At 45.7% G+C, this 25,344-nt stretch overlaps 1 protein-coding gene across 2 annotated transcripts; it reads left to right on the forward strand.

Moving 5' to 3' along the window:
- The first annotated feature begins 15,578 nt into the window (after positions 1-15,578).
- On the forward strand, positions 15,579-22,278 carry LOC123061695 (type IV inositol polyphosphate 5-phosphatase 3). 2 transcript variants are annotated; one of them, XM_044484902.1, is made up of 11 exons: positions 15,579-15,897; positions 16,031-16,145; positions 17,108-17,179; positions 17,663-17,753; positions 18,038-18,142; positions 18,348-19,167; positions 19,544-19,722; positions 20,881-20,989; positions 21,062-21,204; positions 21,412-21,639; positions 21,981-22,278. In XM_044484902.1, exons 1-11 carry the CDS (start codon positions 15,745-15,747, stop codon positions 22,261-22,263), a joined length of 2,298 nt encoding a protein of 765 aa, XP_044340837.1. In that variant the 5' UTR covers positions 15,579-15,744; the 3' UTR covers positions 22,264-22,278. The 2 variants fall into 2 exon arrangements, with proteins under 2 accessions (XP_044340837.1, XP_044340836.1); XM_044484901.1 differs by having other exon boundaries at positions 15,583-15,897; positions 21,412-21,985.
- Positions 22,279-25,344: the final 3,066 nt, after the last annotated feature.

The following is a 25,344-nucleotide window of genomic DNA, read 5'->3' on the forward strand; positions in this document are numbered from 1 at the left end:
GACCGGGGAAGTGATAGGGTCCAGACCCGTCTCGACCCTCCCAGTTTCTTCGTCAAAGTCTTGACAAAGTTCTGCAGCCAAAAGTCAGTTCAATCAACCGAGCAAAATCCGATGGCAAACATCAACACAGTCGGATTAAAAGAAATACCTCCCAGCATGAGATAAAGCTTCTTGGCGAGGGTCCTCAGATAAGCTTCTGTGTCGTTCCTCTTGCGGATCGCAGACTCCAACTTTTCGTTCACGGCGACCTTATCCTTCTTCAGGCTGGTCACTTCGCGGTTAGCTTCATTAAGACAAGATGTCAGTCTAGTCACCTCTCCTTCAAGCGTTCCGACTGAAGCAAGCTTCTTCTCTGCGAGAGCGGTTTTGTCTTGGGCTGCTTTTTGCACGGCGGCGAGGTCCGAGTCCTTCTTGTCCAGAGACAATTTCATTTTCTCTGCAAAAGAAATAATCGAATCAAAAAAGAGATCAAAGAGATATATTGAAATTCAGTCGGCAATCAGTTACCTTGCATACCAGCGGCCTCGTCTTGAGCTTTTTTCAGATTTTGCTGAGCCAATTCCAAGTCTAAGTTGAGTTGCCTCTGCTTCTCTTCGAGTTCGGCAAACTTGGAGATAATAGTACAAGACTTCTGCAGGAGGCAAGAGATAGGTCAATCGATAGGTTCGAAAGCAGTTCATTTTCGAATGAATAAAACCTAAAGAAGTGGACAACAAGCTGTTCAGACCCCAGTCGACTGCCAGCAGTCGACCACGGTCTCGGGGACTACACCCAGTGGGTGCACTTGGCGTTCCCCCACCGGTTCTGATCCCACTCGCCCGGCCCGCCGGAGTCGAGTGCAAGGAGTAAAAAAGAGAGAGAGAGAGAAAGAACAATTGCGCCGTCAAGAAAAGAAGAACTCAGACCACAGTCGACTGCGAGCAGTCGACCTCGGTCTTGGGGACTACACCCAGTGGGTGCACTTGGCGTGCCCCCACCGGTTTTGATCCCCCTCGCCCAGACCGAGTGGAAGAGCGAAACTACCAAAAACGACAGCAACACCCAGTGGGTGCTCTCATTCAACGCGAACAACAGGAGATTGTGCAGAAGAAGATTTTTCGAGAACAAAAAAGTCGGAAAGTCTACTCACCTCGACGTTGGCCCGAAGAGTGGCACTAGCATCGTAGGTAGCCTGACTGCTCTCGTGCACTATCTTCACCCGCTCCATCATCATATCAGCCTGTCGGATGGCTTCCGCAGCCGCTTCCGACTGGTTGTCTGGGACGGGGTAGCTGGTGAAAAAATGTGCAGACAACCCAGGTGCAGCTGCTTGAGGCTCCGTGGTGTGGAGTTGGATAGTTGAAGGAACCACAGGCGTGGTCGACCGCGTGGGGTGCCCACTCGGCAAGGGTGCAGCGAACGTCACAGCGGCCCTACCCGCATCTTCAGCTTGACAGACAGGAGGCGTTGCAGTTGGTTCCTGCCGAGCCACCCTGCCATCTGTTACCTTCTTGCTCTTCCTAGGCTTAGGAGCCACATCTTCGTCGTCGTCCGGAAGGTCAATGATGTTGGGTGGAGCTGCAAGACAGAACATTCGACCCCAAGTGAACCACTCGACCCTAAAAGGATCAAGAATCGAAATCGCAAGAGTTCATACCTGGGTTAGAGGTCACCGCATCCTCCATTTCCTCGTCCCGGTACTGGTATGAAGAGGTCCCTAACGTAGTAGCACTACAAAGGCCCGCATTCAATCGGTTACATCCAGTTAATTGAATCCACATAAAGGACAAGTCAGATGGTTACCCAGATATAGTAGGAACGGTCACTTTGATCCGAGGCAAATCTTTGGGCGGTTTGGAAGAGATGGCTTTCGGCACTTTCGGCGCTGGAAGCGGCGCGACCTTGGATTGCTTTGGAGGCTTCTCAGTCGGCTTCGGGGAAGACGTCCTGGGGCACTTCGAGGATTGCCCGATCGGCGCAGCCACCAAGTCCGGAGCGCGTGCCGGGTCATGAGTGTGCTTGGACCTCCTCTCCCTGCGAGGAGGCGAGTCGACTTATTCCTCATCGGTCGATTCATCGCTCTCCTCGTCCTCCTCGGCTTCTGAATGCTCCTCGCCACTCTCGCCCCCGCCCCCTTCTTCTTTAGCGCCGGGGTCCTGCACTCCGTTGGGCATCGAGTACATTTCAATGAGGGCCTGAAAGGATAACAATCAAAAGACATTCAGTCGACCACAAACGGGACATCACGTGGTGAATCAGGAAGATACTTGATAAAACAGAAATATACCTGCTCCGGCTGGCGCGAGTTGTCGAATGGAATCACCCTCCTGGATCCCCGAGGGTTGTCTTTGTTACCAATGATTCCCCTCAACCAGTTCTCCAAGATATCCTCGCTGACCTCCTTCGGGTGGATCCGAGTGGTATCTTCGAGCCCGGAGTACATCCACATCGGATGATCGCGCGCCTGAAGAGGTTGGATGCGTCGACCGAGAAAGACCTCCAGCAGATCCATCCCAATCACTCCGTCGCGGACAAGCTGGACGACCCGTTCGACCAGCTCCTTGACCCGCGCCTTCTCTTCTGGAACTACCTTCAGGGGAGCAGGCTTCTCCACTCGAGCCAAGGAGAAAGGAGGAAGTCCACTCGACTGGCCAGGGGTTGGCTGATCCTTGTAGTAAAACCAAGTCGACTGCCAGCCCCGGACCGAGTTAGGAAGGATCATCGCTGGGAAAGTACTCTTGCTCCTCATCTGGATCCCCAGACCACCGCACATATGGATCACCCGCGTCCTCTCGTCACTCGACTTGGCCTTTTTGACCGACTGGGAACGACAAGTGAAGATGTGTTTGAAAAGCCCCCAGTGCGGTCGACAACCCAAGAAGTTTTCGCACATGGACATGAAAGCGGCCAGATAGACTATGGTGTTCGGAGTGAAATGGTGGAGCTGAGCCCCAAAGAAGTTCAAAAAACCCCAGAAGAAAGGGTGGGGAGGCAGCGAGAATCCGTGATCTATGTGGGTTGCTAGGAGGACACACTCACACTCTCTAGGCTGCGGCTCAGTTTCGTCCCTCAGGAGCCGAGCCGACTTGTGGGGGATCAATCCCCCCTCCACCAGGTCGTCGAGGTCGTCCTGCGTGATTGCCGAGCGGATCCAGTCGCCCTGGATCCAGCCCACCGGCAGGCCGGACCTCAACGAGGATCCGCCCCGGCTGGTCCGCTTGCCCTTCGCCTTCGCAGTCGCCTTCTTCGCGCGTTCCAGCGCCGCCGTCTTATCCTTCCCCATGGTGGCAGATCGAGCTCGAGCGAAGGTCCGGCGATGAGGCGGAAGCGAGAGTGGCGGAGAGATCGGGAGAAAGAGAAGAGAGAATGGTGGCGTGCGGAGCAGAGGCCTGGCCCGAGACCTTTTATAAGACCTTCCGCCGAGTGGCTGACTAGTGGACCCAAGCGATCTAAACAAATCCCGCAACAGTCGTGCGCGCAGTACGTGGCGAAAAAGGTGGCACGGGGATCGAGGAGACTTACCTAATCCATCCCGATGACCTCATTTCCTCCCGTCTGGCCCGCTTCCCAAAATTCGAATCCCGCGAGATCCGCGGAGAGTGGAACAACCTGTCAGACTGAAGACAAACACCCTCTACATCATCATTCGGAATTCAACCATGAAAGTTCACTCGACAACAACCAAGAATGGACCAAGGCGACTGAGAAAGGAATCGACGTCGTCTCCTCAACTCATTGTTTCAGGACAAGGCATATTCATAGCACAAAGAGTGTGTCGGAAGTGTTCTCAACCCCTTCCTCATTCGAACCCTGATCCATTCGGGGGCTAATGATGAAGCTATGTACCTAGGGTAGGGTCATGGACCTGTCCAGCATACCCTCCCCGAGGACATCTTTACAAAGAATCAGAAGCAGTCGAAGAGAAAATATCATCCACTCGACCATGAAGATGTGCTCACTCGACTTCCTTGAAGACACTCGACCACCTTGAAGACACTCGACCACCAGAAGACGAGAAGCCCTCCACTCTGCAACGGTCGCGACTTAAACCATAGCATTATGGGCATTTATAACACTTTATTGTAGACGTTACCAGTAACGCCCCACCTTTATGAACATTGAACCCTGTGTAACGGAGGGGAGCTGGGGTCCTGGCGCACTCTATATAAGCCACCCCCTCCTCTGGGACAGGGGTTCGCACTTTTGTAAACACACACACACGTATAATCCAGTCGACCGCCTTAGGGCACCGAGACGTAGGGTTGTTACTTCCTCCGAGAAGGGCCTGAACTCGTAAAACTCGTGTGTACAACTACTCCATAGCTAGGATCTTGCCTCCTCATACCTACCCCCATTCTACTGTCAGTCTTAGATCCACGACAGGCATTGCGTGCGAAAGTCCGTAAAATCGTCCAAGGGGATGATAACACTCAATTTTTCCACATGATTGCGAATGGCAAACATCGAAAGAAGAGAATTTTTCAGCTCGAGCAAGATGAGGGGACGATTTTACGGCAGGAAAACTTAAAATTATATATCACGAACTACTATAAGCAGCTGTTTGGGCCTATAGAGGATAATTTCATATCCTTGGATGAGTCTAGGATATAGGATGCGCCTTAGTTTGCTGCGGATGAGAACGATATTTTGGCCGCCCCATTTTCGGAGAAAGAAGTGTTTGAGGCTATATCACAAATGAAGAATAATAAAGCTCCAGGCCCGGATGGTTTTCCAGCGGAGTTTTATAAGAAGTGCTGGCACATTATTAAGGGGGACTTGATCCCGTTGTTCCATGATTTATTCTGTATACAGTTACAGTTGTCTCACTTAAATTACGGAACAATCACTTTGCTTCCGAAGAAAACAGAGGTCGTGTGGATTGAGCAGTTCAGGCCAATATGTCTTCTTAATGTCAGCTTTAAAATTTTCACTAAGGTGGGACTAATAGGCTTACGCAGATTATGCATACCGTGGTGCAGCCTTCCCAAACCGCGTTCATGCCCGATAGAAACATCCTAGAAGGGGTTGTAGTTCTGCATGAAACGCTCCATGAGACCCACACAAAAAAACTAGATGGGGTGGGTTTCAAAGTGGATTTTGAAAAAGCATACAATAAAGTAAAATGGACATTCCTTCAGCAGGCATTGCGCACGAAAGGATTTGATCAGGCCTGGAGAAACCAAGTTGATTCTTTCACGCAAAAAGGAAGTGTTGGTATCAAAGTGAATGACGACATAGGTCATTACTTTCAGACACACAAAGGCCTGAGGCAAGGTGACCTGATGTCATCGATTCTTTTCAACATAGTGGTTGACATGTTGACAATCCTAATAGGAAGGGCTAAGGATGACGTCCAAGTAGGTGGCATAGTTCCGCATTTAGTGGATGGCGGAGTGTCGATCCTTCAGTACGCTGATGATACTATCATCTTCATGGAGCATGATTTGGCAAAAGCAAGAAACATGAAGCTTGTTTTATGCATGTTTGAACAATTATTGGGGTTAAAGATTAACTTCCATAAAAGTGAATTTTTCTGCTTTGGAAGAGCTAAAGATGAACAAGATGCTTACAAACAATTATTCGGATGCGAATTGGGATCTTTACCCTTCACGTATTTGGGTATACCAATTTGCCATCGCAAGCTTTCTAACAAAGAATGGAAGTGCATTGAGTATCGATTTGAAAAAAAACTAAGCTACTGTAAGGGCAAGCTTCAGTCATAAGGAGGCCGATTAATTCTCATTAATTCGGTTCTTACGAGTATGCCGATGTTTCTATTGTCCTTTTTTGAGGTACCAGTTGGAGTCCGAAAAAGGCTAGACTTCTATCGATCGCGCTTCTTCTGGCATAGTGATGAATTAAAATGAAAATAGAGACTCGCTAAATGGGATATCATTTGCAGATGAAAGACCAAGGGGGTCTCAGCATTGAAAACATAGAGGTGAAGAACAGGTGTTTAATCAGCAAGTGGTTGTTTAAGCTATCTGTAGAGACGCACGCCACGTGGGCCCAAATCCTACGGAACAAGTACCTTAATTCCTAAACATTCTCCCAGGTGACGGTGAGGCCGACTGGTTCGCCTTTTTGGAAAGGACTGGTGAGAGTGAAATCAGTCTTTTTCAACAGGACAAAATTTGTAGTTGGAAATGGTACTACCACGAGGTTATGGGAGGACACATGGCTAGGGGAGACGTCCCTTGCACTCCAATATCCATCTCCTTATAATATTGTGCAGCGAAGAGAAACCTACATTGCAACAGTATTACAATCCAATCATCTGGATATCCAATTCAGGAGGACCCTAATGGGAAATCATTGGGAAGCTTGGCTCCACTTAGTACGTAGATTGATGGAGGTCCACCTTTCTCAACAACCCGATCGACTGAGCTGGAAACTGACAAAGAATGGAGAGTTCTTGGTTAAATCCATGTATTTTGGATGTTATCAACTCTAGTGCTATTCCTCGTTCGAAACATGTGTGGAATGTCAAAGTGTCTTTGAAAATAAAAGTGTTTATGTGGTTTGTACATAAACAAGTCATTCTAACTAAGAATAATCTGGCAAAACACAATTGGACATGATCTACAAGATGTAGTTTCTGTGATAAGGACAAATCCATCAAACACCTCTTTCTCGATTGTCCCTTGGCAAAAAATTTGTGGCGGACAGTGCACTTAGCTTTTAATATTACTCCTCCGAATACCATCAACACGTTATTTGGGACGTGATTAGATGGGTTAGATTCCGACACTGCGAGACATATCCGTGTAGGAGTATGTGTTTTATTATGGGCAGTCTGGAACTGCAGAAACGATTTGGTTTTTAACATAACAACAAAAATTCATTTCTTGCAGGTTATCTTCCGGACCACTACGCTCATCCGTATGTGGTCGCTATCACTCCGACGGAGGTCAGGGGGCATTTGGTTACTGAATCTATACGTTGGAAGACGGTATATTGGGATATCTTCAACCGATTTGGATGGCGGTCATGTAACAGAATAGGTGTTTAGTTTCCTATCTTATATTTTTACCTGCCGGTTGTGGCTATCTTGTCATGATATTTTTGCTCTTTGTGAGCTTCTTTACTTTTGAGACCTGAAGACTTTTGTAGAACATTTTGCTGTTTATTGATATTTTGGCCGTATGCATCGTTTTGATGCAGAGACCAGGGCCTGACCTCTTTTCAAAAAAATGATTTTTACTTTCATTACATGCATCATGCATGGCCTGCATGAATTTGGGGCTTGGAAACTTAGGGCCAGTTCTTTTCGGCGATTCTCCCAGAATCACCCCCCTCCCCAGTTTCTCCCAGAATCGCCACTTCATATGTTTTTTACAATCCTATGTAGTTAAGGTCTAATTAGCTGGGATTATAAAAAACATATGAAGTGATGATTTTGAGAGAAGTTGGGGAGGGGGGCGATTCTGGTAGAATCACCCAAAAGAACTGGCCCTTAGAGGCGTTCATTGCCTGGATGGACAACTGAATCTCGGCCGCTTTCGGGTCTGGACATGTCCGTAAATAAATGTGGGGATATTCTGTACTGTATGGTCGGCTGGAATTGTTTGCGCACCGGCGTGTACGTGTGGAAATGGTGGCCAGAGACCGTGCGTTCCCCGGCCGGCTGGAAGGCTCCATTGGACGGACAGGCACCGGCAGGTGGCCCAGCGCGCCGTGTCCACTCGCCCAGGTCACGCGTCGCCGTCCAACGCCAGCCAAATGATGGATAAATTTGGAGACACGAAGCAGTAGGAAAGACAGGCCCTGGAAGGAACAAGGAAAACGATGGAGGCATGCGTGCATGGGATTGCCCCCTCTCACCATGTATGGGTGTCTCATCTCTGTCGATACGCTGAGTGAGATGAGAAATTTTACACAGTCGGTGAACGAAGAAAAAAAATGAGTGCCCATATTCGCCCTCATATATATATTGGCTCCGCGTTAAGTACAACTTTTTCTTTTCTTTCGAGACGGCGTTAAGTAAGTACAACTCTTGGTCAGCATCAATCGGGCGGGGCAGCGAAGCCTACTGCTAGCAAACAAGAGCTAGATTTTCAGGTGAAGGAAGTGCATTCACACAGTGCGACATGTCAGGTTCCCAATAATGCAGCCAGCTTTCATGTGCAAAGCATTATGAGGACTATGCATGCACCATCAGTGCATACTGAGAACCGGCGCGGTTTCGGTTGCATAAAACCGCACCTAAACCTTTTTTTAATACAAGATGCCTAGTACAACAGAGAACATGGTCTGTCTCCTTCCTTCCTTCCTTCCAGATGAGAGAAAAGAAAAAGAAAAAAAGGTGGCATGATGGTTTTAATTGGAATCTATTGCCTCCGACCGCCCAGACTTAGGGTTCGCTACGAAGTAGGTTGTACGATGCGTTTTATAATAAGTGATTCTAATAAGTACATTTGTTATAATTATGATAAGAAGATAGAAAAACTAATATTCTCCTCGGACCATATACGCAACAAAATGGAACTGCCAATAAGAATAGTAGCATGAGATGGCTCATGGCAGCCGTGTTTCGCGCTCGAACTAGCACTGACCAGTGCCAGCTACCCGCTCCTGCACAACAACTCTGTTATGTGAGCAGATGCCAGAACACAGTGGTGCTAAGCTTCGCGTCGCATAGTTCAATCAAGCAATGGTTGTTTAACTAATGGACGACGGCGACATTTGCTTGGTCGCTGACGCCTGGATGCAACACAAAGTTAACGAGATTCATTATAAAACGTACTACGTAGAAACATCTCAGTGTGATGCACCATGTGTCATAAAGTTCCTTTGTACTTGCAATGAACCTGGCACAAGTGGAGTGTCGTGTCGGGGATAGCAGTCAAGGTCGATCTGGATCTAATACCAAACAAAAAGGGTCAGGGATAATCTTTTAAAGGCCTGAATCATTGCCTGCCTCAGAATTTAGAAAATATTTCCAGATAGCTGCCTTGGTATAAAAAAACTAGTATGTCAGTCGTACGTAGCTGTTGGAAGAATACAAATTGTTAGCCTTGGATACACCTGCAACAACCCAGTGGTTACGTGGCAAATAAACTAGTGTAGGCCAGGTCATTGGTGTACACGACAGCTGAGTGAGTCCATTATGGCGATGGACGAGTTCTAGTTCGGGTCAATTTGGGGGATTTCCTTATCTGTTGGTTGGTTGGCCGCCTTGTTGCCTACTGTCGAGGGCACCGATGATTATCGGGGAGATGGTGATTTGTGCTCGAGGGACCATGCACACACACTTTTCACATCATTATTACTCTACTAGGCAAAGTAATAATAAGCTATGGATCACAAGGTGGGCGTGGCGCGGTATTAAAATTTTCGCAGGCCCCAGCGCCGAGTAGACTTGGCAACCAAGCCCGCACGTAAAGTGGCGGATCGGCCGATGGAGCTCTCAGGAAATCTTTTGCTTTGAGCATATATAGCACTTACTACTGTGTGCTCCTATGTCAAATAGGAAAAGTCAAAAAAGGAGACAAAGCTCGCCTGCCGCCACTGAGACACTGGTTCGTGGTAGTATGAGTCTCTGCTGGTGGCGCGACGGCCTAGCGAGACGGTACACACATAGGTCGCCGGATCCATCCGAGAACAGACGTGTCAAAGCAAGCGGCAACAGTAAAACAAAACAAAAATCAAATCAGACCGGCCGGGCTCGACGTCAAAGCACAGGAGGAAGAGCCATCGGACATGCGCGCAAACTGTAGGCGTGCAGTGCAGGTTTGGAAAGATGTCGCCCTCGACAACGTTGCATCCGGAGGAGTCATGGACGATCGTTACAACAGCCCATGCCTCGTACGTCCACGAGCACGAGCACAGGCCGGACCGAGGAGGCGGAATCCTTTTCAAAAAAGATCGAAGCAGCACGGATAGCTAGTCGGCGCGCGAGGATGGACGGGTTAAATGGAACGGGATCAAAGAGTGTGGCGCCCTAATGGCTACAAGAGCGACGGGAGGACGCGGTGGGAGATAGTACAGGGTTTTCGCGTGGAGAGAAAAAGGCGGTGTGGATGGATGGATGGATGGATGGATGGATTGTGGAGGGAGGAAAGCTACAGTTTGGCGTAGCCAGCAAGCAGGCAGGTTCCTTTGTCTGCTCAGGAGTAGTAGTAGGATTCGCACCCCACTCCTCGCTCGGTGAACGGGATAAGGAGGAGGGCCTTGCGATGCGAGGTGGGTGGACGTAGCTGTAGCCGAGCCGAGCGGAGCGTAGATGAGGTCGGCAGAAAGAGCGCTAGCGTACTACTAGGCGATAGGCACCTTTTCCCACTGACCCAGCGGGGCCCGGCCAACAGCGGAGCTACCCCGGCCTAGCCTAGCCTAGCACGGACCGGACTGTAAGATTTGGTATAAGCGTTCCTACTCCTCGAGGGAGCCGTGTCATGTATATTTATATGGGGCAACAATGCCTTGCCTTGGCGTACAAGAGAAACCAGAAAGAAATCCAATCTGGTTCGGTATAGGAGATAGATAGGGATACGAGAGAGAAAGAGATAGAGATAGGTTTAAGATTACATGGAGTAAACTGCTCAAACTCTAACACCCTCCCTTAATCTAAACTATCCTATATTGAGATTTCTCTTGAACTCTTCGAAAGACTTGGCAGGCAAAGCTTTGGTGAATCCATCAGCTACTTGATCTTTAGATGGAATGAATCGTATATCCGACTTCTTCTCTGCAACCCTTTCACGCACAAAATGAAAATCAATCTCAATGTGTTTGGTTCTACCATGAAACACTGGATTAGCAGAAAGGTAGGTTGCTCCCAAGTTATCACACCATAGACAAGATATACGAAGTTGCTTGATTCCTAACTCATGAAGCAAGGATTCCACCCAAATAATTTCAGCAGTTGCATTTGCTAGTGATTTGTATTCAGCTTCTGTACTTGACCTTGACACAGTAGCTTGTTTTCTGGCACTCCAAGAAATAAGGTTTGAACCAAAAAATACTGCAAATCCTCCAGTTGACTTTCTGTCATCAACACATCCTGCCCAATCAGCATCAGAGAAAGCACTGACAAGTGTGGAATTAGAACGTCTGAACTGAAGTCCCAAACTCACAGTATGTTTAATGTATCGTACAATCCTTTTGACAGAGGTCCAATGAGTGGAGGTAGGAGCATGTAAATATTGACAAACCTTGTTCACAGCAAATGATATGTCTGGCCGTGTCAAAGTTAAATATTGTAGGGCTCCAACAACACTTCTATATTTTGTGCTCTCCTCTTCATTAAGAGGTTCTCCTTGATATGCTGAAAATTGTTCTGAAGAAGATAGTCGTGTAGGTGAGGGTTTGCAATCCTTCATTCCCATACGAGTTAAAAGTTCAATGGCATATTTTTCTTGATTCAACACTATGCCATCCTGAGTCTTCTTAACTTCAATGCCTAAGAAAAAATGTAAATCACCAAGATCCTTCAAAGCAAATTCTGAACTCAAATCACGCAAGAGAGCATTTGTGGCATCTTGTGAAGAGCTTGCAACTATAATATCATCCACATATATGAGCACAAAAATTATTGTGTTTGCCTTATTATAAATGAAGAGAGATGTATCTGCCTTGGATGGAATAAACCCAAGATGCTTCAACTGTGAGCTTAGCCTTGAGAACCATGCTCTAGGTGACTGTTTCAGACCATAAAGAGCTTTGTCAAGCTTGCAAACATAACGAGGTGTTTGTTTATTTTCATATCCTGGTGGTTGCCTCATATAGACCTCCTCTTCCAGAACACCATGTAGAAACGCGTTCTGAACATCTAGCTGGCGAAGGCTCCATCCTCTGGAAACAGCAATGGCTAGCACAAGTCTTATAGTAGCAGCTTTTACAACTGGACTAAAAGTATCCTCATAATCAATGCCATATCGTTGCTTAAATCCTTTTGCAACTAGACGTGCTTTATATCTATCAATGGAGCCATCTGCTTTTCTTTTAATTCTATAGACCCACTTGCAGTCAATAATATTTTTACCTCTCTGACTTGGCACCAAGTGCCATGTTTTATTTTTCATGAGTGCATCATACTCTTCACCATAGCCTTTCTCCATTTAGGATCTTCAAGTGCATCACTCAACCTTGCTGGTTCACCTGAAACACATAACATTCCATATGGTATAGTACCATCCCTTCTTATTTTAGGATTTCTAATACCTTTTTGTAGCCGGGTCATGATCCTTGAAGTAGTAGCAGGCTGTTCTTGTTGTTGCACAGGAGATTGCATAGACTGGCTGGTGGCAGAAGATCCTGGCGACCCATCCATGTGCGCAGACTGGGCTGATGTACTGGATCCAGTAGACCCCGGTGTGGCTTGACCAGAACTAGCGACGACCGAGTCCACAGAGTAATCCGGAGTAGAGAATCCCGAGCCTGGCGCTCCTGTCCCCTGCATGTGCGCGCTGGACGAGGGAGATCCCGTGTCTTCTCCTGTCCCTTGCATGTGCGCTGACGTGGCAGATGCGGAGCGGGCAGGGGACGGCTGATTCCTCTGCCGGCTGACAAGCGCGTGATCCCGCGCAGATCTCCTCCCGTGATCCAAGGCGGATCGGCGGACAGGCGTGGCAGGCGCCGCCGCATCCTCCTCGTGCTCCACGCCTGCTGCTTCTCCCTCATACACATCAAATATAGCATTGTTTTGTACCGGATTTTGATCATCTTGACCGTTTTGAACGCCGTTTTCTTCATGCACCTGCACAGGCATATTACCAGGAGTAGAACTAGAAGAAATATTAGCACATTGGTTAGAACAATTGTTATCACCCCCTTGATCAAACTCCGGAAGTAGTAGAATTTCTTTTCGAAGAAGGGCACCGGCATTTGGATGAAGAGACTTGAAAGGAAAAACAGATTCATCGAAGACAACATCCCTAGATATATAGACTCTGCCAGTAGAGACATCAAGACATTTGACTCCTTTGTGTATAGGACTATAACCCAAGAAAACACATTGTTTGGAACGAAATGCAAGTTTGCGTGTGTTGTATGGTCGAAGATTCGGCCAACATGCACAACCAAATATGCGTAGAGATGTGTAATCAGGAGTAATACCAAAAAGATGAGTGATAGGATTTTCAAATTTGATGACTTTACTAGGGCGAATATTGATGAGATATGTTGCAGCGAGAAAGGCTTCATCCCAGAATTTGAGAGGCATAGATGCATGAGCTAGCAATGCTAGTCCTACTTCTACAATGTGGCGATGTTTTCGCTCAGCGGAACCGTTCTGTTGGTGAGCATGGAGACAAGATACATGATGAGAAATTCCAATTTTTTGAAAAAAGGAATTAAGTTTCTCATACTCACCTCCCCAGTCTGTTTGCATGGCAAAAATTTTAGAGTTCAGTTGACGTTCAACAAGACTTTGAAAGTTACTAAAAACTTGAAAGACATCGGATCGCTTCTTGAGCAAATAAATCCAGGTAAACTTGCTATAGTCATCAATAAAGCTTACATAATAGGAAAATCTACCGACTGAAGTGGGGGCTGGTCCCCAAACATCTGAAAAAATAAGTTGTAACGGAGCAGTAGACACACTAGTAGAGATGGGATAGGGTAATTGATGACTTTTTGCTTGTTGACACGCATCACAAACTGACTCAATACTAGACACAAAAGGAAGTTTATTCTTGCTAATGACATGCTGAACTATAACTGAAGAAGGATGACCCAAGCGTCGATGCCACTTTTCTGAAGATGGTTTGGTGACACTCCAAGCTTGTTTATTTGACTCTGACGAAGAAGAAGATGATGTGATTGGATAGAGACCTCCCTCGCATCTTCCTCTAAGGATGACTCTCCTCGTTGCCAAGTCCTTAATCACAAAAAGAGTAAGGGTAGAATATGATGAGAACATTATTGTCACGTGTAAAACGATGAACGGAGACAAGATTCTTTGATGCATGAGGGATATGTAAGACATTGTTGAGGTGAAAATTTTTCTGAGGGGTTTTAACAATCGAGTTACCAATGTGAGTAATATCCATACCAGCTCCGCTTGCCGTGTGAACTTGGTCACCTCCGTGGTATTTCTCCCGCATTGTTAACTTATCAAGCTCTCTTGTGATATGTTCGGTGGCACCCGAATCTGCATACCAATTAGTGTCGATGCCATACGAGTTGGTGACGAGGTTAACCTTCTTCCTTTCCTGACGATCTTCCTTGTACCGATCCCAGCAGTCCCTAGCGCCACCAGCATGGAATTTGTAACATATCTGGCACTCGGGGTAATCCTCCTCATGCTGCTGCTGATACTGCTGCTGCGATGGCTGGCGTTGACGCTGCTGGTAGCCGTTGTTCCCACCGGTGCGAACAGGAGAAGATGGAGCACGATCAGAGCGACCACGCCCTCTACGTCCGCGGCCTCCTCTGCCCTGAGACTGGCCGCGGCCCCTGTACATGGCATTGGCTGACGAACGAAAGCCTGGTCCGTCGCCAAGCATCTCCATCCTCTGATCGAAAGCAGAAATCTGCGAGAAAAGATCATCAATAGAGATTGAATTCTTGATGGCGCCAACTGCTGCAACGACGGGGATCGTAATTCCGATCGAGTCCGGCGAGGATGTAGTCCACCATCTCTCCGTCTGTCACCGGACGACCTGCTGCTGCAAGCTCGTCTCCGAGGCTCTTCATCTTGGTGATGAAAGTGTTGCTGGACATGTTGCCCTTCTTGGTGTTGGAGATGGCGATCCTCAGGTTTGTTATTCGCGATTGCGACTGCGCAGCAAAGATCGTGGTAAGGGCAGTCCATAGATCAAGGGTACTTTCCTTACCAATAACTTGCGCGGGGATTTCTGGAGTGAGCGAATTTAGCAGATAACTTAGGACCTGCTGATCCTTGGCAATCCATGGGCCATACAGCGGATTCGGCTCGATGGCCGTGGTCTTGTCCGCCTTAGCGACCTCCACTGTTTTCGGCGGCGCTGCATCGCTGCCGTCGAGAAGACCGGTCACCTGCGCACCTCGCAGGGCCGGCAGAACTTGCGCCTTCCATAAGAGGTAGTTCCCCCTCGCGAGCTTCTCTGTTGGTGGGGCGCCGAGGTTGAGGCCGACGGCGTTGGAGCCCATGACGATGACGATGGAAGGGTGCTAGGGTTCTGAATTTTTTTGTGTTGCTAGATGATAGGGAAGAGGCTAGCTCTGTATACCATGTAAGATTTGGTATAAGCGTTCCTACTCCTCGAGGGAGCCGCGTCATGTATATTTATATGGGGCAACAATGCCTTGCCTTGGCGTACAAGAGAAACCAGAAAGAAATCCAATCTGGTTCGGTATAGGAGATAGATAGGGATACGAGAGAGAAAGAGATAGAGATAGGTTTAAGATTACATGGAGTAAACTGCTCAAACTCTAACACGGACGTCGCCGCGCGTGCGACCTCTCTGACTCTGACCGAGGGCGAGTGCGAGTGCGAGTCCAACCCCGACCCACCGGGCTGGCTGGCTAGATCTACTCTACCACTCCTACTAGAGAGACTGACAGACTAATAACTGACGAAGTGGTTCGGTTCCGGTCCGGTCCACCGCCAGCCAGCTCGAGCCAAGCCAAAGCCAAAGCCGAAGCCAGGCGCATAAATCCGACCCGCCATTCGCTCGCTAGCATGTCTGTCCCCTGTTACTCAAGAGGAAAGGAGAGGGAACGCGCAGCGCAGCACAAGAGGTTTCCACTGACTAGTACGGCCGCGGTTCTAACTAGCTGTTGCGTGGCGTCGCCTTCTTAAGCCAAGGCCAAGCAAGGGACCGCCGGGGCGCGAGCGCGCGGATGGCGGCCAGGCACTCGTACCCGCCCACGCGGGCCACGCGGAGCGCGCCGGCGCCTCGGCCGCCATTGTCCCGCCTCGGGGAGTCGGAGACGGCGGCGGCCCACCCCGGCGCCGACCCGGAGGCGCGCCGCAAGGCCAAGAAGCAGAACCAGGTGCTCCCTCGTTCGTTCCTTATATTTGTTGGACTGTGGATCATCGGTCGGGCGGTTTGAGGCTATTATTCAATTCGTTTTCTCTGACTGACTGTAACGTACTATTTGATCCGCTTCGGCTTGGATTCCGCAGCTGTGGCCCAAGACGGTGCTGCGCAAGTGGCTCAACATCCGGTCGCCGGACTCCGACTTCAGCGCCGACGAGGGCGACACCGCCGACGAGGCCGCCAGCGACTCCGAGTACGAAGGTGCACGATCCCCTCCGCTCCCTTCCGCCCCCTCCGCCATGAACTGCCTACCTGCCCCCCGCCATCAAGCTATCATTCATTTGGCTTGGCCCCATCCCCAAATTAATAAATCCAAATTCGACGTCAAATTCAGTGAATGGGCCAATGCATCCGGGTCGGATTCATCCCAGTCCAGACTCCACACTGTTCGTCGCTGCTTCTGCTCTTCATCGTTAATTTTCCTCCCCGGCCCATTTCTTTCTGCCAGAAAGGAGTTGTTTGTGGCTGTGGGGGCGGGTTCATTCTTTTCAACCACCACCTGATCCATTTAGTTCGGCGGTACGTCCCTTGTCTTCCAGGCCAGAAAACAAATACTAGTGGGAGGGCGGTGGATTTCGAGGAATTTCCAAATGTCCCTTCCTTCTGTTTTGTCCATTCTGGTGTTGGCTTCGTAACTCCTAAGCCAATTCCCGTTCTCGGTATATTCCTTCGCTTTCTTGGAATACACTAAAATAAACGGACCCTCCGTTATCTAAGAGTAAAAAGCTACTCTAAAAATGAAGTTTGAGCAGATTCAATAGTTTTCCTAGTCAAGTTCGAATGACAAAAAAAAAGGAACAAGTAAGGAAATCAAGCTCTAATTGTATTGCAAGAACATAGTTGCAACGTGAGGCAGGTTGCAGAAAGCAAAATACTACTTTTAAAAGAGGATGCATGCAAATTCTGTTGTCCATGCCTCTTTGGTCGCTTTCTTTTCTCGACTTCAGGTTTGCATGTTGATATGGTCAACCAAAGTCTACAACAACAACAACAACAAAGCCTTTAGTCCCAAACAAGTTGGGGTAGGCTAGAGGTGAAACCCATAAGATCTCGCAACCAACTCATGGCTCTGGCACATGGATAGCAAGCTTCCACGCACCCCTGTCCATAGCTAGCTTCAACCAAAGTCTAATATTTTTTTATATATAATTATATTGGCGCAGAGATGTGCGGATGGGAACGCCAGCGATATGATCAGGACCGGAGAATGCGTGGATTGGGTGCCCAGACTACTGGTAATCCAATGCTTTTTGTAAATTATTATCATGTTGTCTGCTAGCATATGTCTTAGTTTTCAAATGAACTATTTGAACTACAGAAGATGATTGTTGCACTGTTGGTTGTACCAAAGAAATATGCACATGAAAATTAGGCTTGGAATTAAATAGGCCACCTTAGTGACTAATAGCTGCATGCAAACTTAATTGATGTTGAATCTTCTTCCGCTTGTGACTGTTTTCCCCTTGAATCATCGCCTTAGTATTTCCATAGTGTACATTTTGAATCTGCCTGTGAATATTTGCTTTGTTATTATGGACTCGGTGTGAATTAAAGTACTACTGCTGGCAAACAATACTGCAAATATATACTTGTACACCCTTTCACCAATTTTTTACAAGACCTATCTCTGGACCTCCGTTGGCACAACGCAGAGTCTTGTTCTCGAAAAGGCGCACATAGCTTTTCTTATGTGGTGACACAACTTATCAATACTGCAGATAGCCAAATGGAGGGTGTTCCATACGGTCTTAATAGAAGGCGCAAGTCAGAGACTCTTCGTGCTCAGTATATCGATGTCAAGGAACTGAGGTATGGATCTATGCTCCTTAAATTTCGCATTTTCTAGACCTCAAATTTTTAACTGTTTGTTTTTCTTATGTTATAGTATAAGTTAAGTTAAATAACTGCTCACTTTTCGTTCAGATATCTGTCTTGCCTTGTAGCAGGACTTCAAAGCAGTACCATCTACTCCCTCCGATCCAAATAAAGTGTCATGGCTTTACTTCAGCCACGACACTTTTTTTGGATCGGAGAGAGTACTATGTTTTTTCTGTTACTGTCTTTTCTTATAGTCTGTTGGGTTTAATATTCAGGGTCTGCATAGGAACTTGGAATGTTGCAGGCAAACTTCCACCTCAAGATTTGGATATTCAAGAATGGTTGGATATGAAGGAGCCGGCTGACATATATGTTCTTGGGTAACTTGTTGAACCTCCCGTTATATTTCTGAGAACTGAACCTCCCATGTTACTGAATACAAAGAATATCAAGCCATGAGCTATCACTTTAACTCCAAATGATATGTGCTCCTATGAGTTTGATCACCTGGTCTTAATTTTATTTTGAATGTACTAAGATTAGCACTACCTTGTTTCATATTATGAGATTCTTTTTACATTTCAGATTTCAAGAAGTTGTTCCATTAAATGCTGGGAATATATTTGGTGCGGAAGACAACCGTCCTGCTTCCATGTGGGAGCATATCATTCGTGAAACACTGAATAAGATTAGTCCAGATAAACCAAAATATAAAAGTCACAGTGATCCTCCATCTCCATCAAGGTTCAAGCCATCTGATGACGCTCTTGCAATGGAAGATGAACTTAATAGCGAGTCTGACAGCGAAAGTGGTGGGGAAGTGCACCCATGGAACGAACAAGATTTAGTTGTTGTTGATGATGATGATAGTCATAGCAACAGACTTGAACACTCCACTTCTGCTCCTGACGAATCTATTCTACAGGCTGATAACTTCAGCAAGTTGCCTTCAATGAAGACTTTCAATAGATCCCATAACATAGTAAGTTTTAAAGATTACACCTCTCTTTTGGAAGAGCCGATCAACCAAAAGATGTTAACCAAGACACTCAGTCACTCGGAGAGGCTTGGAATGATTTGGCCAGAACAACCATTGGATATGTTGGCTCAATGTCTTCCAGACAGCACACAACCGTTTGCTTCCGGGAAGGCACTAAAAACATATTTGTCTTTCAAATCAGTTAATGAAGATTCCTGTGCTTTTCCCGAGGATAGTGCACTTCATGGTTTAAACATTGAAAGTGTGGTAGCTAAAGGAAAAAGACCATACTTTGTTAGGATAATAAGCAAGCAGATGGTCGGAGTATTTCTCACAATATGGGTACGAAGGAGCCTGCGAAAGCGCATTCAGAATGTGAAAGTATCAACTGTAGGTGTAGGTGCTATGGGGTACATTGGTAACAAGGTAAGTTTCTATGGATGACATCACTCTCACTTACATTGTTGCATAAACTGAGTTCCAAAATGCATGTACTTATGGCATGCATTTTGAATTTATTAGACATTAGGACAATTTTATTCCTTCACTGATTCATATGTTTTTACCACCTACCCAAATACTGCAAGGAAAGGAGTGCATTCTTGTTTACACCGAATGCATTTTATCTTGACCAGTATCATATCATTTGTATTTACCTTACATCAGTATGTCTTGGTAAAGGCCGGGGGAGATCCTCCTTTTCTAAAAAAAAGTATGTTTTAGTATTGATTATGAAGTGTTCCCTGTAAAAAAAAGGATTATGAACTGCTGTCCTAATTTTTCTTACTTCAACATGCTCCAGGGATCAATAGCAGTAAGTATGTCGATATATCAAACACACTTCTGCTTTCTTTGTTGTCACCTGACCTCTGGAGAAAAGGAAGGAGATGAACAAAAAAGGAATGCGGATGTGCAAGAGATCCATCGAAGGACAGTATTTAATTCCAGAGTGAGCACGCCTAAGACAATATATGACCACGAGTAAGTAAAAAATATTTTTTTTTTCTTTCAAGAATTATATGCTACCCTCCAACTTCCTGAAGTTCCCATGTGACCTAAACTGGTTGTCATCATGGTGAGCTCTTGGATAATTTATTACATTCAGATCAAGATGTTCTTTTAGATATACTAGATGTACACCATGTGGATGGTTTGGCTAAAAAACTAAATATAGACTCCGGTGTAGACAAGGGATTGGTAATTTGATTGCTGAAGCATGCACACACTTAATTTGGATGCACCAAATTAGTTGGTTGGTCGAGTGAATGTACATTCCCACCACATTGGTTCAAGTCCTCACAAACGCGAATTTGGATTCCTATTTATGCTGTAGGGGTCTCCCTTACAGTTTTCCTTCAAATAAAATTTGGGCGTGCCAAGCTTTCATGGCCTCTTACCTGGATCATGCGGCGTTAAACACTAGTATAACGGAGGTTGTCAGAATCACTATTTTAAATCGGGCCGAAACCCCTATGGTATGATGGCAAATCATAGGAAAATAACCAATAGAATCTTAAAATCATAGATTCTGCTAACCAGGATCGTAGAATCGGTCCAATCAATATGGATAGTAAAGTCATAGAATCGCTTGATAGAATGGTGAATCTGAAAACCTTGACTATGACAGTCAAATAAATTAATTATAATCATAAAATTCGCAGAACACATAATACATAGTCGGAAGTAATTCAAGAAAACCATCGAAGTCCTTATATCCTTGGTGTTTACCATGGAGCAATCTAGTAAAACGCTGATACTGCCAAGTTGATTAGTTATTCCGCAATTAGTGTTGCAAATTTAAGAAGATATATTATGAGAGTTAGTGTGCATTTGAGGCCGAATTTCTAGGGTCCAATGAAAAACATGAGTCAGTAGATTGAAAGTAGATGGATGATTGAGGATGTTTGGTTCCAGCAAACTAGTGCTTTTTGTATTGGTATAGACTTAAATATTTGGAGGCGAAAGGAGCAAATCATGAAGTCATATCACTGTCACAGAAAATCATATGTTTGCACTTCATACACGCTGAAAATTTTACCTTTACCTGTAGGAAATTCTAGTTTATTGTTGTTAAGCACCGCATGAGTTTGCCTTGCGACATAAAACTTTATAGACATCTAATATTTAGTATTGTTTCAGAAGGATATTCTGGCTAGGGGATCTGAATTATAGGATCAACTTATCATACGAAAAAACACATGAGTTTATCTCCAACCACGACTGGAATGGATTGTTTGAGAAAGACCAGGTAAACTTTGGTAGCATATAGTGAAATACCTCTCCATATATTCCAGCTCACCTTTTTCCCCCTGTATGATAGCTAAGAAGAGAACTGAGGAAAGGACGTTTATTTGATGGGTGGACTGAAGGAGTTATCAGCTTTTCTCCAACATACAAGTACCGGTTTAACTCGAAGAAGTACACAAGTGATGAGCCAAAATCTGGGAGAAGGACACCTTCATGGTATGCAATCTGATCACCACACATGAACTACTGCCACTAGAACATATTAACTTGGCCCGCATAAGTTGGTTGTGAAAGAACACTTCTTGTTTCTTTTACATGATTCACTACACTCTCCATGAAGATGTCGGAGATAATAAACCTCAAAGAAACCTCAAAGTTGTTGTGGTGTGTGCTAACAGAAATTTTTCTCCACTACCTCTGTAGGTGCGACCGAATTCTTTCGTACGGCAAGGGAATGAGGTTATTGTCCTATGAGACGGTTGACATGAGGCTATCCGATCACCGCCCCGTTAAAGCCGTGTACACGGTTGATACAGAGGTTTTCAGCCCCAAAAAGTTGCAGAGAGCTCTCACCTTCACCGACGCGGAGGTCGAGGACCGGCTGTCCTCTGAGGACGAGCGCATCGCTGGAATCTACAGCCTTGGGCTGTCGTAAGTCCAAGGTTAATATTTGGGCCATTTCTGTGGTGAGGTTGAGCCAAGTCACACCGACAGTGCCGCTTAACCCTGTCCAGCCATGGCATCTTGGCTGTCTGCTGAGACCAGCAGTAGATCAGCTTGGTCACGCCGCAGTACAGTACGTTGCTTCCATGCTCTGACCATATTTTAAAACCAGGGCATGCTATGTATGCATCTCGTTGTTTGTTTCCCGCCGTTTGCTTGCTCTGTGCAGCTTCCTGAAATGATAATGCCATCTGTAATGATCTGATCTACTCCAGTTGTAATTATTAAGAGTTGAACACTGTAAATTTTGAGGCAGGCCGGTTGTGCAGTTCAAGTCCAAGTTCTCCTATGCGCGATTTTTATCTCGACCAGAGATTGTATTTCAGTTCCAGGAAGCGTATAGACCAGGCAAAGGCAAGTGGCGTTCAAGATAGACCGTCTGAATCCGGGAGTGGCTGGTCTAATACGAGCGAGCGAGCCCGGGTGGAAGGAACCCCAATGGCACTTAGGCTATCGACTCCAGGAAAAGAGGCAAGACTCCCACGCCAAAGGCGAGATCGCAGGCCGACGGCCGATCGCACTCGCACGGCGGGCCAAGGTGGAGGTCAGTGAGGGTTTCAGCGCACAACGCACTTGCCCGATCGCACTTGCACCGTTGCACGGAAGTTTGTAGGTGCCGTCTGCCGCCGGATGGTGGGTTTGTTCTCTTGAAAAAGGAAGGTCACACTGTAGGCGGAAGGTCCATATGATCGCCAATCGGTTTTGTCGGAAAAAAAGTGTGTCTACAGTCTCCGGTAGAATGACGGTGGAATTTAGGATCACACGTAGCCGACAGAGTACTCCTATATTACTCCTGCAAAATACTACTCTCTCCGATCCAAATTAAAGGACACAGCTTAATCTTAGTCCAAAGCTGCGACAGTTATTTTGGAGAGATAATTCCTTATTGAGAAAAGTATATTTTTCATCCCTCAACTCTTGGTGAAGTCTAGATTTAGTCCCTCAACTTCAAAACCGGACAACTTGCACCCCCAACTACTGAAACCGGACAAGGTTCGTCCCTAGACTCGGTTTTGACCGGTTTTTGGTGTTGACTCACCCCGGTTTTGATCGGTGCTCACTCATATTCCTGTATTTTTTGTATCCGTGAACTTTTTAAAATTCACATACACTTTTCAACTCCGCGTAATTTTTTCAAGGTCGCTTATTTAAAAAAATAACCATATTATTTTTTTCAAATTGGCGAACTATTATGAAATCCCCGTACTTTTTTCAAATCCGTGATATTTTAACATTTACGTACTTTTTCCAAATCCCCGTATTTTTCCCAAGTTTGTGTAATTTTATCAAATCCAAGTATTTTTCAAAGCCATGAACTGTTTTTGAAATTCACATACTTATTTCAAATCCACATGCTTTTCAAAGTCCACATTTTTTTTCAAATCTGTGTTCCTTTTATAATCCATGAACTTTGTATGAAATTCACGTACTTATTTCAAGTTGAAATAATTTTTGAAATCCTCATATTTTTGCGCAAAAGAAGTCCATATCCGTGTATTTTTTTCAAGTTCGCATAAAATTTCAAATTCATGAACTCATTCAAAAAATGTACTCGGATATGAAAGGTACATCAATTTAAAAAAATTAAATGAACTTTAAAAAATACGCATATTTGAAGAGGTACATGAACTTCGAAAAAAGTACGCATATTTAAAAAAAGTACACAAATTTTAAAAAGGTTCACGTATTTGAAAAAAGTAACTGAATTTGAAAACAGTACGTGGACTTGGAAAAGGTAGGCTTATTTGAGTTGGAACGGTCAAAACCGGGGTGGGACAGCACCAAAACCGGTCAAAACCGTGACCAGGGATGAATCTTGTCCGGTTTGAGAAGTTAAGGGTGCAAGTTGTCCGGTTTTGGAGTTGAGGGACCAAAACTAGACTCCGCCAAAAATTGAGGGACGAAAATTATACTTTTATCTTCCTTATTTGACCCTTTCTTAAAATTTGCTTTCCTTTTTGGTTCAAAATTTTGTTTTCCACCTTTTTGACACTCAAACTTCATTTTGTTTTCTATGTGGCACTTTCGTCAGTTTTGGCTAGTAACGGTGCTAATGCCCTGTTTGGTTCATAAGTCTTAGGACATTTTTTAGTCCCAACTAAAAAGTTGCTAGTCCCTAAAAAGTCCCTATCTGTTTGGTTCCTGGGACTAAACATGGACTAAAAGACCATGTTACAACTAAAAGTTCCAAAAAGACTCTTCCTCATGGTCTTCTTTCATAAGTCTTGAAAGTGTGTTATATCGACTAGAGGGGGGTGAATAGGCGATTTTTATGAAATTCTTCACTGAGGAATTTGCCGGTGAGGAAATTCCTTAGCGAAGAACTACTAGCAGCGGAATAAGTACTCAAAAGTAAACATAACAGAATACAAGCATGGTCATCATGATGAAATGAAGACAGACACAGAGTACAGGTAGCGTAAGCACAGGATAACACAAGATGAAGACAAACAGACTGAAGAAATTGAACTGAGAAAATCGAGAAAGTTTTCAGTCAAAGTCTTGAAACACAGATATGAACAAGCACACAACACATTTACGAGGAAATGAAAGAGTTGAGGAAATAGAACCAGTAAGCTTGGTGAAGACAATGATTTGGTAGACCAGTTCCAACTGCTGTCTCAGTTGTACGTCTGGTTGGAGCGGCTGAGTATTTAAACTCGAGGACACACAGTCCCGGACACCCAGTCCTGAACACGCAGCTCAGGACACCCAGTCCTCACCGTATTCTCCTTGAACTAAGGTCACACAGACCTCGTCCAATCACTCGTGGTAAGTCTTCAGGTGACTTCCGAACCTTCACAATCTTGGTCACTCGGCGATCCACAATTCCTCTTGGATGCTCTAGACCATGACGCCTAACCGTCTGGAAGAAGCACAGTCTTCAAAGGTAACAAGCGTCAGATCCACACATGATCAATCTCTTCAGTGATGCTCAATCACTTGGGGTTTGTACGTGTTTGGGTTTGGATTTTTGGTTTTTCCTCACTTGATGATTTTCGCTCAAAGTCCTCGGAGGATGGATTGCTCTCAAATGACAAGTGTCAGTTTCTCTCGGAGCAGCCAACCAGCTAGTGGTTGTAGGGGGCAGCTATTTATAGCCTAGGGAGAAGCCCGACATGATAAGACATAAATTCCTTTCAATGATATGACCGTTAGGTGGATAGATATTTTGGAACAGCTGGCGCATAGCACAACAACGGTCGGAATTTTGAGTAGCAAAATCCTCAGGGCTATCATGTTCCTCACTGTGTAGGCAATCCGCACTGGCGAATTCCTAACTCCTCAGTCAGAACAAATTCCTCAAAGACCAGAAGAACTTCGTCTCTGTCACTGAAGAAATTGACTGAACTGTATAAGATTTCCAATGGCTTCACTCGAAGGGATTGGTAGGTGTAGGATTTTGAGTTGAGCATCACGTGGAAATTTTTCCTTAGTATTTCCTCGACCCCCTTTAACAGTACGGTGTTTCCTATGACTCAAGAAAGAGAAAATGAAACTACGAAAACAAAAGTCTTCACGCTTCACGTTCCTTGAACGAATACCAAGTCTTCAAGGTCACACCAATTTCTTCATTTTCAAAGTCTTCAGAATACCAAAGTCTTCAGTCGAAGAACTTCATTTTAGGGCTCG

Source organism: Triticum aestivum, chromosome 3A (genome assembly GCF_018294505.1).
Source record: "Triticum aestivum cultivar Chinese Spring chromosome 3A, IWGSC CS RefSeq v2.1, whole genome shotgun sequence".
NCBI lineage: Eukaryota > Viridiplantae > Streptophyta > Magnoliopsida > Poales > Poaceae > Triticum > Triticum aestivum.